Source organism: Somniosus microcephalus, chromosome 12 (assembly GCF_052327205.1).
Source record: "Somniosus microcephalus isolate GS21.2 chromosome 12, FLI_Smic_1.0, whole genome shotgun sequence".
In the NCBI taxonomy this organism is placed as follows: Eukaryota; Metazoa; Chordata; class Chondrichthyes; order Squaliformes; family Somniosidae; genus Somniosus; species Somniosus microcephalus.
In genome coordinates, this window is record NC_140998.1 from 23,889,048 (window position 1) to 23,902,503 (window position 13,456).

At 47.7% G+C, this 13,456-nt stretch overlaps 1 protein-coding gene across 2 annotated transcripts in view; it reads right to left on the bottom strand.

Annotated features, from left to right (window-relative positions):
- The window catches only part of adck1 (aarF domain containing kinase 1), a 719,907-nt gene that overhangs the window by 7,354 nt on the left and 699,097 nt on the right, over positions 1 to 13,456 (bottom strand). For both annotated transcript variants that reach the window (XM_086002658.1, XM_086002659.1), the window contains one exon: positions 1,608 to 1,801. In XM_086002658.1, coding sequence (XP_085858784.1) covers positions 1,608 to 1,801 — 194 coding nt within the window. The remainder of the gene's footprint in view (positions 1 to 1,607; positions 1,802 to 13,456) is intronic.

Below are 13,456 nucleotides of genomic sequence, written 5' to 3' on the forward strand. Positions count from 1 at the left end.
CGACAACCGCCGACCCCCCCGCCGGCCCCGACTGACTTACGCTGAGCGTCAGCGTAAGTCGTGCGCACGACCCCCCGCCGACGCCCCCCCGCCGACCCACCTTCCGAAATCCAAAATTCTCCTTTATCCGAAACTCGGCTGGTCCCGAGGTTTTCGGATAAAGGATAGTCTACCTGTAGGAGCAGGAGTAGGTCATTTGGCCCTTCGAGGCTGCTCCGCCATTCAATAAGATCATGGCTGATCTTCTACCTCATCTCCACTTTCCTGATCTATCCCCTTATCCCTTGATTCCCTTAATATCCAAAAAATCTATCGATCTCTGTCTTGAATATACTCAACGACTGAGCCTCCACAGCCCTCTGGGGTAGAGAATTCCAAAGATTCACTGCCCTCTGAGTGAAGGAATTTCTCATCATCTCAGTCCTAAATGGCCAACCCCTTATTCTGAGACTGTGACCCCTGGTTTTAGACTCCCCAGTCGGGGAAACATCCTCCCTGCATCTACCCTGTTAAGCCCTGTAAGAATGTTGTACGTTTCAATGGGATCACCTCTCATTCTTCTAAACTTTGGAGAATATAGGCCTAGTCTATTGTAGCAATTGAGGCAGAAACTATGTTCAAAATTGGATTGGATAGATAGATGAAGGAAAAGAGGTTGAAGGAATAGGGAAATAACAATAGAAAATGCTGGAAAAACTCAGCAGGTCAGGCAACATCCGTGGAGAGAAATTTGAGTTGACGTTTCGGGTCGAACCCTTCTTCAATTGTCTCTTTTACTTCTTTTGTTTCTTTTATTCTTTTGTCCGATCGCAGCCCTGCCTCCGATCTATCTTCTTTTCTTTCCAGTTTTGAAGAAGGGTTCGACCCGAAACGTCAACTCAAATTTCTCTCCACGGATGTTGCCTGACCTGCTGAGTTTTCCAGCATTTTCTGTTGTTATTTCGGATTTCCAACATCCGCAGTATTTTGCTATCGTTGAAGGAATAGGGGACAGGGTAACAATGATTAGAACTATTTGCTCACATGGAAGGTAAAAGACAACAGGGACTGATTGGGCTGAAAGGCCTGTTTCGATGTTCTATGTATTTCTATGGATCGACATCAGCAGCTATTTGACCATAACTGCAATCGGAGTCAGGCCCATTCCTGTCCTGACCTGACATTTCAGCAGGAGTCACCAGATAGCAAGCAGGAGCAATAAACCTGGCTAATTTTTCAACTCAGTAGTGCAGGGAGCCAGACCAACGGTACTGCCCCGATCACCACACCAGCAGCGGTCAGGTAATCCAGTATGAACCAGGGAATGAACTTGGGAATTTCCTGGACTGTCAGGTCTGGCACTGCACTGGAGAGTGTAGTTACAAACTAAGCTACTATGGAAGAACCCCCAAGGGCAGATATTCCTGGGCACATTGGATGACCTGGGCCCAACGCAGAGAGGAAAACTGGGGTGGGGAGGACCTTCACGGTAACAAGGCAGCCAGCCTGATTTTTCCTCCATGCCCAAGTGATCCAAAAGACCTAGATGCATGAAAATCTGCCCTTCGTCTTTGAACTTGGCACCTGAAAGGGATGGTAGCGTCTGGGTACCAGGCACTTTAACCTACCTGGACACAGCTCTGACACAGCAGCGCGACATGTTGATAAAGGAACTAGCATTGGCTCGGGTCTGGAGCGATGTCTCAATCCCTCGAAGCAGGTCATTAGTCTTTAGGAGCAGGAGCATTTGTCGAGGGACTCTGTTCAGCAGTTCATTGATGCGTGATAGATACTTAGCCACGTTTAGTCTAATCTCCACATCCTGTAAGACAATTGGAACACTTGATTACTCTCGATACAAATGGCACATTTGTAGATAAATGTCAAGATGAAATTGAACGCTGAAAAAAAGGCAAGGTGATACGTTTTGGGAGTATGAGTAAGCACAGGGCAGGTACACTAAATGTCAATACTGCAAAAGCAATAGAGCAGCAGAGAGATTTGGAGGTTCAGATATAAAAATCTTTACATAGAAACATAGAGGATGGGAGCAGGAGTAGGCCATTCGGCCCCTCGAGCCTGTTCCGCCATTTAATGAGATCATGGCTGATCATCCAAATTCAGTACCCTGTCCCTGCTTTCGCCCCATAGCCCTTGATCCCTTTAGCCTTAAGATATATATCTAACTCCTTCTTGAATATATTTAATGAATTGGCCACAACTGCCTTCTGTGATAGAGAATTCCATAGGTTCACCACTCTCTGGGTGAAGAAATTCCTCCTCATCTCAGTCCTAAATGGCTTACCCCTCATCCTTAGACTGTGACCCCTGGTTCTGGACTCCCCGGCCATCGGGAACATCCTTCCTGCATCTAGTCTGTCCAGTCCTGTCAGAATTTTATAAGTTTCAATGAGATCCCCTCTCATTCTTCTAAACTCCAGCGAGTATAAGCCCAATCGACCCAATCTCTCCTCATACGTCATTCCTGCCATCCCAGGTATCAGCCTGGTTGGAGGACAAGTTGAGGATGCTGCACAAAGAGAGCATGTGGGACTGTAGGTTTTATAAATAGGGGTATGAAGCAGCTGAGATAAGTGATAATGCGAAACCTGAAGAAATAATTGATTAGGCCACAATTAGAATAATGTGTCCAGCTTTGTGCGCCTTACTTTAGAAAAGATGCCAAGACTATGCAGAGGGTACAGAAGAGATTCACTAAGATGGTTCCAGGCATGAGAGACTTTAGTTAGAGACTAGAGAAACTGGGGCTTCTTTTCATTAGAACAAAGAAGGTTAAGTAGAAATGTGATAGAGGGGTTTGAAATGTTTTGTTAATTCGTGGGATGTGGGTGTCGCTGGCAAGGCCAGCATTTATTGCCCATCCCTAATTGCCCTCGAGAAGGTGGTGGTGAGCCGCCTTCTTAAGCCGCTGCAGTCTGTGTGGTGAAGGTACTCCCACAGTGCTGTTAGGGAGGGAGTTCCAGGGTCGGCAATATATTTCTAAGTCAGGATGGTGTGCGACTTGGAGGGGAACTTGGAGGTGGTGGTGTTCCCATGCACCAAGAAGCCGGAAAATTTCCACTCCTTTAAAGAAAGAAAGACTTGCATTTATACAGCGACTTTCACGACCACCGGACGTCCCAAAGCGCCTTACAGCCAACAAAGTACTTTTGAAGTGTAGTCACTGTTGTAACGTAGGAAACGCGGCAGCCAATTTGTGCACAGCAAGATCCCACAAACAGCAATGTGCTAATGACCAGATAATCTGCTGTTAGTAGTGCTGGTTGAGGGATAAATATTGGCCAGGCCACTTCAAAATAGTGCCATGGGATATTTACGTCCACGTGAGAGAGCAGACGGGGCCTCGGTTTAACGTCTCATCCGAGTGACGGCCCCTCCGACAGTGCAGCACTCCCTCAGTACCGCACTGGGAGTGTCAGCCTGGATTTTGTGCTCAAGTCTCTGGAGCGGGACTTGAACCCACGACCTTCTGACTCAGAGGCAAGAGAGATACCCACTGAGCCATGGCTGACGATAAAAGCAACCAAAACAAAACAACAACTTGTATTTATATAGCGCCTTTAATGTAGTAAAACATCCCAAGGCGCTGCACAGGAGTATTTTAAGACAAAATATTTGACACCGATCCACATAAGGAGAAATTAGGGCTGATGACCAAAAGCTTGACCAAAGAGGTAGGTTTTAAGGAGCGTCTTAAAGGAGGAAAGAGAGGTAGCGAGGCAGACAGGTTTAGGCAGGGAATTCCAGAGCTTAGGGCCAAGGCAACAGAAGGCACGGCCACCAATGGTTGAGCGATTATAATCAGGGATGCTCAAGAAGGCAGAATTAGAGGAGGACAGATATCTCGGGGGGGTTGTGGGGCTGAAGGAGATTACAGAGTTAGGGAGGGGCGAGGCAATGGAGTGATTTGAAAAGAAGGATGAGAATTATGAAATCGAGGCGCTGCTTAACCGGGAGCCAATGTAGGTCTGCGAGCACTGGGGTGATGGGCGAATGGGACTTGGTGCGAGTTAGGACACGGGCAGCCGATCTTTGGATGGCCTCAAGTTTACATAGGGTGAGAAACACTGAGAAATGTCAGCAACCACTGTTTGTAAATACTTTATTTTTTTTTTGAAATGCAGACCTTAATGGGAAATGTTAAAAACTGTCTCAGAAATAGTCGAAGAAAAAACAAATCCTTTTAAAATAAATTAATTTTAATCAAATTGCAAACCTAAAATTTAAATTGCAGTTTAAAAAAGTACATTTTGTTGTAAACAGTTTACTTTATGTCCCTGTAAAGGGCCAGTAACACATAGCCTGTAGAAAACCGTCCTTATTATTACAGTCTGCACGTATTTATGCAGTCAAATCTACCTAAAGGACAGCTCTGCTCCAATAGATAAGCTGTGTAGTCACTTACCATTATCATTTGTTTTTGTCAGTGCTGAATTGAGCGGTGCTGCAGCATCAGAAACGGCATGTAACTCTCTGAAGATTCATGGAGATTAAGCTGAACCCATTTGCCTTTTTTTTCCCCCAGGCCCTGATAACAAAGCAGTGCCTGGGAAGTGTGGTCAGTGCCCAGTTGTGATTGGGGAAGTGCCATGTCAGGAGCGGGAAGGAAATTGCAGCCAAAATTTTTTGCCGTACCTCACCGTTGTCTGGTTTGCCGGTGCCAGCACACCAAATCAGTGAACCACTAGGAACAGGAGGAGGCCATTCAGCCCCGCGAGCCTGCTCCGCAATACAATTAGATTATGGCTGATCTGTATTTCAACTCCATTTAACCTCCTTGGTTCCATAACCCTTAATACCCTTGCCAAACAAAACTGTAGCAATCTCAGTTTTGAAGTTTTCAATTGAGCAGCCCCCCCAGCCGCAAATGCTTTTTGGGGGGGAGAGTTCCAGATTTCCACTGCCCTTCATGTGAAGAAGTGCTTCCTGATATTGCCCCTGAACGGCTGAGCTCTATTTTAAGGTTTATGCCCCCTTGTTCTGGGCTCCCCCACCAGAGGAAACAGTTTCTCTCTAATTTACCCTATCGATTCCTTTAATCATCTTAAACACCTCAATTAGATCACCCCTTAATCGTCTATAGGCAAGGCAACAGCAGGCGAGTCAATGCAACCATTCCTCATAATTTAACCCTTTTAGCCCCAGTCAATCTATCTCTTTCCAACTTCATACTTTCACTTCTGATTGACAACATCCATTGATATTCAGATTGTCCAACTTCAAATTCATAACGATGAAAAAAGTATCAAAACATTTATGTCATTTACTTAATATTATCAGATCTCCCATGGCTTTGCTCATCATGAGTAGGAGCGTTCCCCTTTCTAGTAGCTTGTGGGCAGGGGGAGGGGCAAGGTGAGGAAGCAACATGGCCACTGAAAGGATGTGGGGAGAAGTTTGAGTGAGAGGTGTTCAGAGACCGCGACGTGTTCAGAGACCGCGACGTGTTTTTGGATTGGTTCGAGTACGGCAGGTGTTTGTCGTCATGGACACAGTTAAAGTGTCACGTGACTTTTAGGGGAATATGGTAACTTTGGTCACCGGATTGGCAGGACACACCGTCAAGTCAATGGAAAGGAAAATCAGGCGGGGTGTATAATGGCCAACCTGTCGGTGATGTTTAGCTACTAAGATGCGGCTGTGTTTAAACTGGCCTCTCCCTTGACCTTTCACCTCTGGGATTTGGATTTGAAGGCAACTCGGACTAATAGGATGAAGGTCTCATCTGTGCTATGTGGAATGTGTCTGGGGAGTCTCAACCCAATTCTGACTGTGTTGTGGGCCCGAGCACAAAACCTCCTCTAATGTGGCAATCTCACTCAAAGAAGCCAAAGGATGAGCTTGTTGGGAAATGGTAATGGTAAAACGTCACGCTGGTGTTGTAAGGAGTGCTACATAGAAACATAGAAGATAGGAGCAGGAGTAGGCCATTCGGCCCCTTGAGCCTGTTCCGCCATTTAATGAGATCATGGCTGATCTTCCAAATTCAGTACCCTGTCCCTGCTTTCTCCTCATATCCCTTGATCCCTTTAGCCTTAAGAAATATATCTAACTCCTTCTTGAATATATTTAATGAATTGGCCTCAACTGCCTTCAGTGGTAGAGAATTCCACAGGTTCACCACTCTCTGGGTGAAGAAACTGTACTGAGGTTTAGGCTGACGCGCATTGCTGCTTCACAGCAAGGGTATTTTTACTCTACCTCTAACCATGGTTTCCTGTCTCCGGTAATGCAGAAGGGGTAGATTATTTTATTATTTGTTTTTGGATATGGGCAGCACTGGCAAGGCAACATCTTTCTTGTCCATCCCTAGTTGCCTTGAGAAAGTAGTAGTGGGTCCTCTCCTTGACTGAGTGAGATTCTTGGCGACTTCAGAGTGCATTAAGAGGCTCCCACATACCGTGGGATTGAATGTGTGGCCCAGACCAGGTAGGGATGGCAGGATGGGTTCTTACAACAAAGGAGCAGCTTTGAAGCCCTGGTGCTTGGCCATAAATGACCAGGTTTGGTTTCACAATGTGCCATGGCGGGATGAGCTTCCTACCACATATCGCCATCACCAAGACCGCCTATTTCCACCTCAGTAACATCGCTTGTCTTAGCCCTTGCCTCAGTTGATCTGCTGCTGAAACCCTCATCCATGCTTTGTCACTTCTAGACTTGACTATTCCAATACACTCCTGGCCAGCCTCCCTAGTTCTGCCCTGCATAAGCTTGAGGTTATCCAAAACTCTGCTGCCCGTGTCCTAACCCGCACCAAGTCCCGCTCGCCCATCTCCCCTGTGCTCGCTGATCTACATTGGCTTCCGGTAAGCAACGCCTCGATTTTAAAATTCTCATCCTGGTTTTCAAATCCCTGCATGGCCTCGCCCCTCCCTAATCTCCTCCAGCCCTACAACCCCCTGAGATCTCTGTGGTCTGCCAATTCTGGCCTTGAGCCTCCCTGATTTTAATCGCTCCGTCATTGGTGACCATGCCTTCAGCTGCCTAGTCCCGAAGCTCTGGAATTCCCTCCCTAAATCTCTCCACCTCTCTACTGCTCATTGCTCCTTTAAGATGCTCCTTAAAATCTACCTCTTTGACCAAGCTTTTGGTTACCTGCCCTAATATCTCATGTGGCTCGGTGTCAAATTTTGTTTGCTAACGCTCCTGTGAAGCACCTTGGGACGTTTTATTATGTTAAATGCAAGTTGTTGTTGTTTCATGACTTCTGGTTTGTCCAGCACCATAACCACTTCAGGGCAGAATGTGTGGCAGTACCTCGCCATTTTAAGTGCTAATTTTCCTGAGTCGTCTGTCTATCCATTCTGGTGGCCAGTGTTCAGTATCACTGTTGCCAGCTTCTTCCCATTGGGCCATGACAATGCATCTATAATCTTGAATACAGAAAAACAGGCTCATTGCTTGAAACGGAATGCATTCCATTTCTCAGGAAGAACATCCCTCTCCTTGATGTAAAAGATCCCACGGCACTATTTCGAAGAAGAGCAGGGGGGAGATCTCCTGGTGTTCTGGCAAATATTTATCCCTTAATAAACATCACAAAAAAAACCCCAGATTATCTGGTCATCATCACAATGTTGCTTGTGGGAGCTTGCTGTGCGCAAATTGGATGCCGCGTTTCCTACATTACAACAGTGACTACACTTCAAAAAGTACTTCATTGGTTGTAAAGCGCTTTGGGACATCCTGAGATCGCGAAAGGCCCCGTTATAAATTCAAGTTCTTTCTTTTGCTCCTTCACGGGCACAAAATTCACAAAAGAATTGGGGGGAAAATAAAAGTTTGGGAAGGGGTTACTCCTGCTAACTCCTTTCACAGTTTGACTTTGTAACAGGGCCCCGTCCAGTGAATCTCCACTGTAGAACTGAATCGCAAGCTGCATTACAGATAATCAGAACCAATTGCAATAATTCAAGATCACAAGATAAAGGTGAGAAAGGACAGTCAGCCTAATTTTAGCTCATCGATCTGGAAAAAACCTACATCTCCGTAAAGCATCCAACTGTCGCTTAAATGATTCCAAGGTTCGTGCCCTTCGTACCCAAACTAGAAGCAATTTCCTTGTGTTTATCATTCTTTGTGTGAAGAACTTCCTGACACCAGTACTAAAATAGTGCTCCACATTTACCTTTTCAAAACGGTTAACATTGTACACCTCAACAAAGGTTCCTTCTCGGTTATAACGTCGAATGATACAGCACTGAAGAAGGCCATTGGGCCCATCGTGCCTGTGTTGGCTCTTTGAAAGAGCTGTCCTGTTATCCCACTCCCCCCGCCCTTTCCCCACAGCCCTGCAAATTTTTCCCCTTCAAGTATTTATCCAATTCCCTTTTGAAAGTTACTATTGAATCTGCTTCCAGGCAGCACGTTCCAGACCACAACAACTCGCTGCAGTAAAGAAATTCTCCTCTGGTTCTTTTGCCAATTACTTTAAATCTGTGTCCTCTGGTAATCGACCCTTCTGCCACTGGAAACAGTTTCTCCTTAATTACTCCATCAAAACCCTTCATGATTTTGAATACCGCTATTAAATCTCCGCTTAACTCTCTCTGCTCTAAGGAGGACTAAGTCACCTACTTTTCAAGGCTAACAAGCCCAGTCCTCTTACGCCAGAAATCAGCCTTATGGTTCTTATCTAAAATGCCCCCTGGGGCTGTGATGTCTCCCTCAAGTCTCTGTGAGCAAACGTGGTGCAGTACTCGAGATGCAGTCTGGCTCCAGCATTGTACAGTTCCAGCATGATATGCTCCGATTCCTACCACACATGCAAGCTGCAGGTTTTGGTTTCATTCGCAGCCAATTAAGCAACTGTTAGTAAATCAAATCAAATCTACACCGTGGCCGGCACTTGCACGTTCTGCAGTACCTACTTCCACCTTCACAAAAGTTAACTACCAGATGATGGTAACCACGGCAACACAACAGTCGCAAATCAGCGCCACCTTAGCTGTCACTGACTGAATAATTACTTACTGTGAAAGAAATGGCCACTCCAGGATTGCTGACCCAAAGAGAAAATTACCTTGCTACCACAGTGCTGCTCAGGGTCGACTGAGAGCTGTTCCTCTGTCAGTTAACGGTATTTTACAAACTGCAATAACTTTGATAATTCTGCAAAGCCTAATCAATACTGGCTCTATTGTTTGGCAAAGAATACGCATAATAGGATTTTATTGAGATTTACGAATATTGTTGTGTCAGGTTGGCTTTGTTTTAAATTCACTTTTACTTTTTACACATCAAATAATGGATACCTGGGAGTGAATTACAGGCTGGAATCTAATCGAATGGTTCGGATGGTTTATACATAGAATAATGGACACCTGGGAGTGAGTTACAGGCTGGAATCTAATCGAGGGGTTCGGATGGTTTATATATAGAAAATAATGGATACCTGGGAGTGAGTTACGGGCTGGAATCTAATCGAGGGGTTCAGATGGTTTATATATGGAATAATGGATACCTGGGAGTGAGTTACAGGCTGGAATCTAATCGAGGGGTTCAGATGGTTTATAAATAGAACTAGCTGGAGTGCCCGGCGGTGCCGAGGGTTTTTTGAGGGCATGTTGTTATGAAAAATGTAGAAATAATTTTTATATATATAATAAATGAGTTTGTCTGTCTGTGTGGGAAGGAGAGAGGGAAAGAGAGAGAGAGAGACTGGGGGGGGAGAGAGGCCCGGGGATCGAGAGAGAGACTGGGGGGAGAAGAGAGAGACGGGGGGGGAGAGAGAGACTGGGGGGGAGAGAGCGACTGGGGGGGAGAGAGCGACTGGGGGGGAGAGAGAGAGTGACTGGGAGGAAGAGAGAGAGAGACTGGGGGGGAGAGAGAGAGACGGGGGGAGAGAGAGACTGGGGGGAAGAGAGAGAGAGACTGGGGGGGAGAGAGAGAGAGACTGGGGGGGAGAGAGAGAGAGACTGGGGGGAGAGAGAGAGAGACTGGGGGGGAGAGAGAGAGACTGGGGGGGAGAGAGAGAGAGACTGGCAGGGAGAGAGAGAGAGAGACTGGGGGGAGAGAGAGAGAGAGAGACACTGGGGGGAGAGAGAGAGAGAGACACTGGGGGGGAGAGAGAGACTGGGGGGGAGAGAGGGAGAGAGACTGGGGGGGGAGAGAGAGAGAGAGAGACTGGGGGGAAGAGAGAGAGAGAGAGAGAGAGAGAGACTGGGGGAAGAGAGAGAGAGAGACTGGGGGGAAGAGAGAGAGAGAGAGACGGGGGAAGAGAGAGAGAGAGAGACGGGGGAGTGAGAGAGAGAGACTGGGGGGGAGAGAGAGAGAGACTGGGGGGAGAGAGAGAGAGAGACTGGGGAGAAGAGAGAGATGGGGGGGGAGAAGAGAGAGATGGGGGGGGGGAGAGAGAGAGAAGGAGAGGGAGACGGGGGGGGGGGGAGAGAGAGAGACTGCTGGATTTAGTTCGGGATTAGCCTGGAGAGAGAGGGGGGGAAGGAGCGCCTCAGGCCTGGCCCGATGTACCCCTGCGAAGGAAGGAAGGAAGGAAGAAGGCAAGCTCTTCCTCCCTCTCCCACCCCCTCACTCTTTCTCTCCCTCCCCCTCTCTCTCCCCTGCCCCTCTCTCTCCCTGCCCCTGTCTCTCCCCTCTCCCCCTCCCTCCCCGCTCTCTCTCCCTCCCTCTCCCTCCCTCCCCTCTCCCTCTCTCTTCCTCTCCCCCTCTCCTCTCCCTGCCTCTCTCCCTCCCTCCCCCCTCTCTCTCTCCCTCCCCCTGTCTCTCCCTGCTTTCCTCTCTGTCCCTCCCTCCCCTCTCCCTCCCTCCCCTCTCCCTCCCTAGCGCCTCAGGCCCGGACACTGAACCGAGCCCTGGGACCGGGCTGAGGGGGGGAAAGGCCGAGTCCCCGGCCCGCGGCCACAAACGGAGGCGAGCCCCGGGACCGGGCCGAGGGGGGGAAAGGCCGAGTCCCCGGCCCGCGGCCGCAAACGGAGCCGAGTCCCAGGACCGGGCCGAGGGGGGGAAAGCCCGAGTCCCCGGCCGCAAACGGAGCCGAGCCCCGGGACCGGGCCGAGGAGGGGAAAGCCCGAGTCCCCGGCTGCAAATGGAGCCGAGCCCCGGGACCGGGCCGAGGGGGGGGAAAGCCCGAGTCCCCGGCCGCAAACGGAGCCGAGCCCCGGGACCGGGCCGAGGGGGGGAAAGCCCGAGTCCCCGGCCGCAAACGGAGCCGAGGACCGGGCCGAGGGGGGGAAAGCCCGAGTCCCCAGCTGGGGCCTCCAGCTGCACAAGGTGGGGAGACCTTCCCTGGAAGACAACTGAGTTCCTTCATACTTGAAATGGATCACTTCATTTCTAACTGTTCCTAAATACTATTTAAAACTGAATTAATTTGTTCTTTTCCTTAGTTCCCTGTATTAAAGTTCAGGTTTTTAAGCACCCCATAGGTAAGAAGACAACTGCACTACATGATCTGGCATTAAGCCATATAGAACAGGAAGGTGGCAGCTGTTAAAATGTGAATAAAAGGAAAAGCTGAGGGAAAGATGGCCGAATTAACGGCAGTTTGAAAGATTAGGCCCCGCCCACACACGCCATGAAACTCCCCCCGTAGGATTGGTCAACCTTCACGTCACTCAATGCTAATGAGCGGATTTCCCCCGTATGATTGGCCAACCGCTAATGAGCGGAATTTTGAACGTTTTTTGTCTACTGTCCGAACAATTTTTGTCTGACCAAAAAGTAAATACACCTAGGACACCCTCCTAATCATAACCTTTCTTTTGATATAACATATGTGTAGGTACGCTCTATAACTTTTGAGTGATGCCCGGACAGACAGACAGACAGACACCACTAGCCTTTTATATATATAGATAATAATGGATACCTGGGAGTGAGTTACAGGCTGGAATCTAATCAAGGGGTTCAGATGGTTTATAAATAGAATAATAGATAATGGAGTGAGGTACAGGCTGGAATCTAATCAAGGGGTTCAGATGGTTTATACATAGAATAATGGATAACTGGGAGTGAGAATTGTGATCGGAGTCTTGAAGTTACTCATCTGTATCTGCTATTATTAGAATATATTCACGGAGATATCTTATGGCGTGACTTGTGCCGTTGTGGGGAATGTCAGCAGCGATGGGCAGTTGATGCATCCATGCTAAAGGATTGAGATTGTTGATGTAATAACTACAGGTTATTGACGATCTACAATATATCATGTTGATTTAACAGACTTAATATGAATATGAAGTGATTATGAAAGTAAAGCACATGGTGCCTATTTGGATTGCTGTAAATGGGAACTAACGATGCCGGCACGGACTCGATAGGCCGAATGGACTCCTTCTGTGCCTTTATGACTCTATATGACTCTATAAGGGGAAAGTCTTAATTGCCGCTGGATGGCATATTCCAGGTAGATAACACTGTGTTTTTCATTTAATAAAGACCATTTATTAATGTTGCAAAGCAATAAAACTGAAACGGTTCACTGTTCAATATAATCAATGTTTGTGATACATTTTGTTTTATGTGTTGTCATAGTTACTGGGTTTGGGAAGGGAAATTAGTGCTCCTTAAAAAAAGGGATCAAGAGGAAGTGGTAGTGGGGGGGGAGTGCATGACAGAATAATTACATACTCTTCATAGAGTGAGAGGAATGTTCTTTGTTTACTTTTGACTTTCCTATCTGGGCACACATTGATTGAAGCAGAAATCAACACTTTGCAAGTTCCAACCACCCCCTTGCCCCCCCTCCTGGATGTTGAAATCTTAATAGAATCATACAGCACAGAAAGAGGCCATTCAGCCCATAGGGTTCGATTTTAATAGCCCTGAGGAGATGGGTTTGCAGTAAAAATCGGAAAAAATGGCTTCAGACTGCCAACCCATCTCCATCCCACCCCCACGCAATTTTCCTGAGTGTCGGGTCAGCCGCTCCCAAACTGACCTGACTGGAACCGGTGGGACAGGTAGTTAAGGCAGCTAACAGCCTGTTAACTGCCTTGCTAATCCTATTTTGATAGCGGTTTCCCATTTTCGTGCTTCTGGCTCCTGTTTCCCGTCTTGTCAGAAACAGTCCAGCTGCAAGGAGACGAGTCGCTGGAGGACATGCTTTGTAGTCATTGGTGCAGCATTTTAAAAGCGCTCCTGTAACATGGCTGACATTCAAATGCAACAACTTTGTTGTTGGAGGTTTGGGATAAGATTTTGAAACTTTACTGACCTTGTGACTGTTCAAGCTGACAGCCATCTGCAATGCGACCCGATTGGAATCATTTCAGGCCACTTCGACCGTGCGCTTGCAAGCTTCCGACCCTCCTGCCAGTGGAAACGGTTCCTTCCCATCTACTCTAGCAAAACCCCTCATTAGTTTTTGTGTTAAATCTCCCCAGGACCTTCGAAGGAGAACAATCTCTGGTCTTATCAGAAGGTTCTGATCGCTAAGGCTCAACACAAAGCCACCGGCCTGAGAAGCTTGCGGCTGCGCCTGACGTCACTGCCC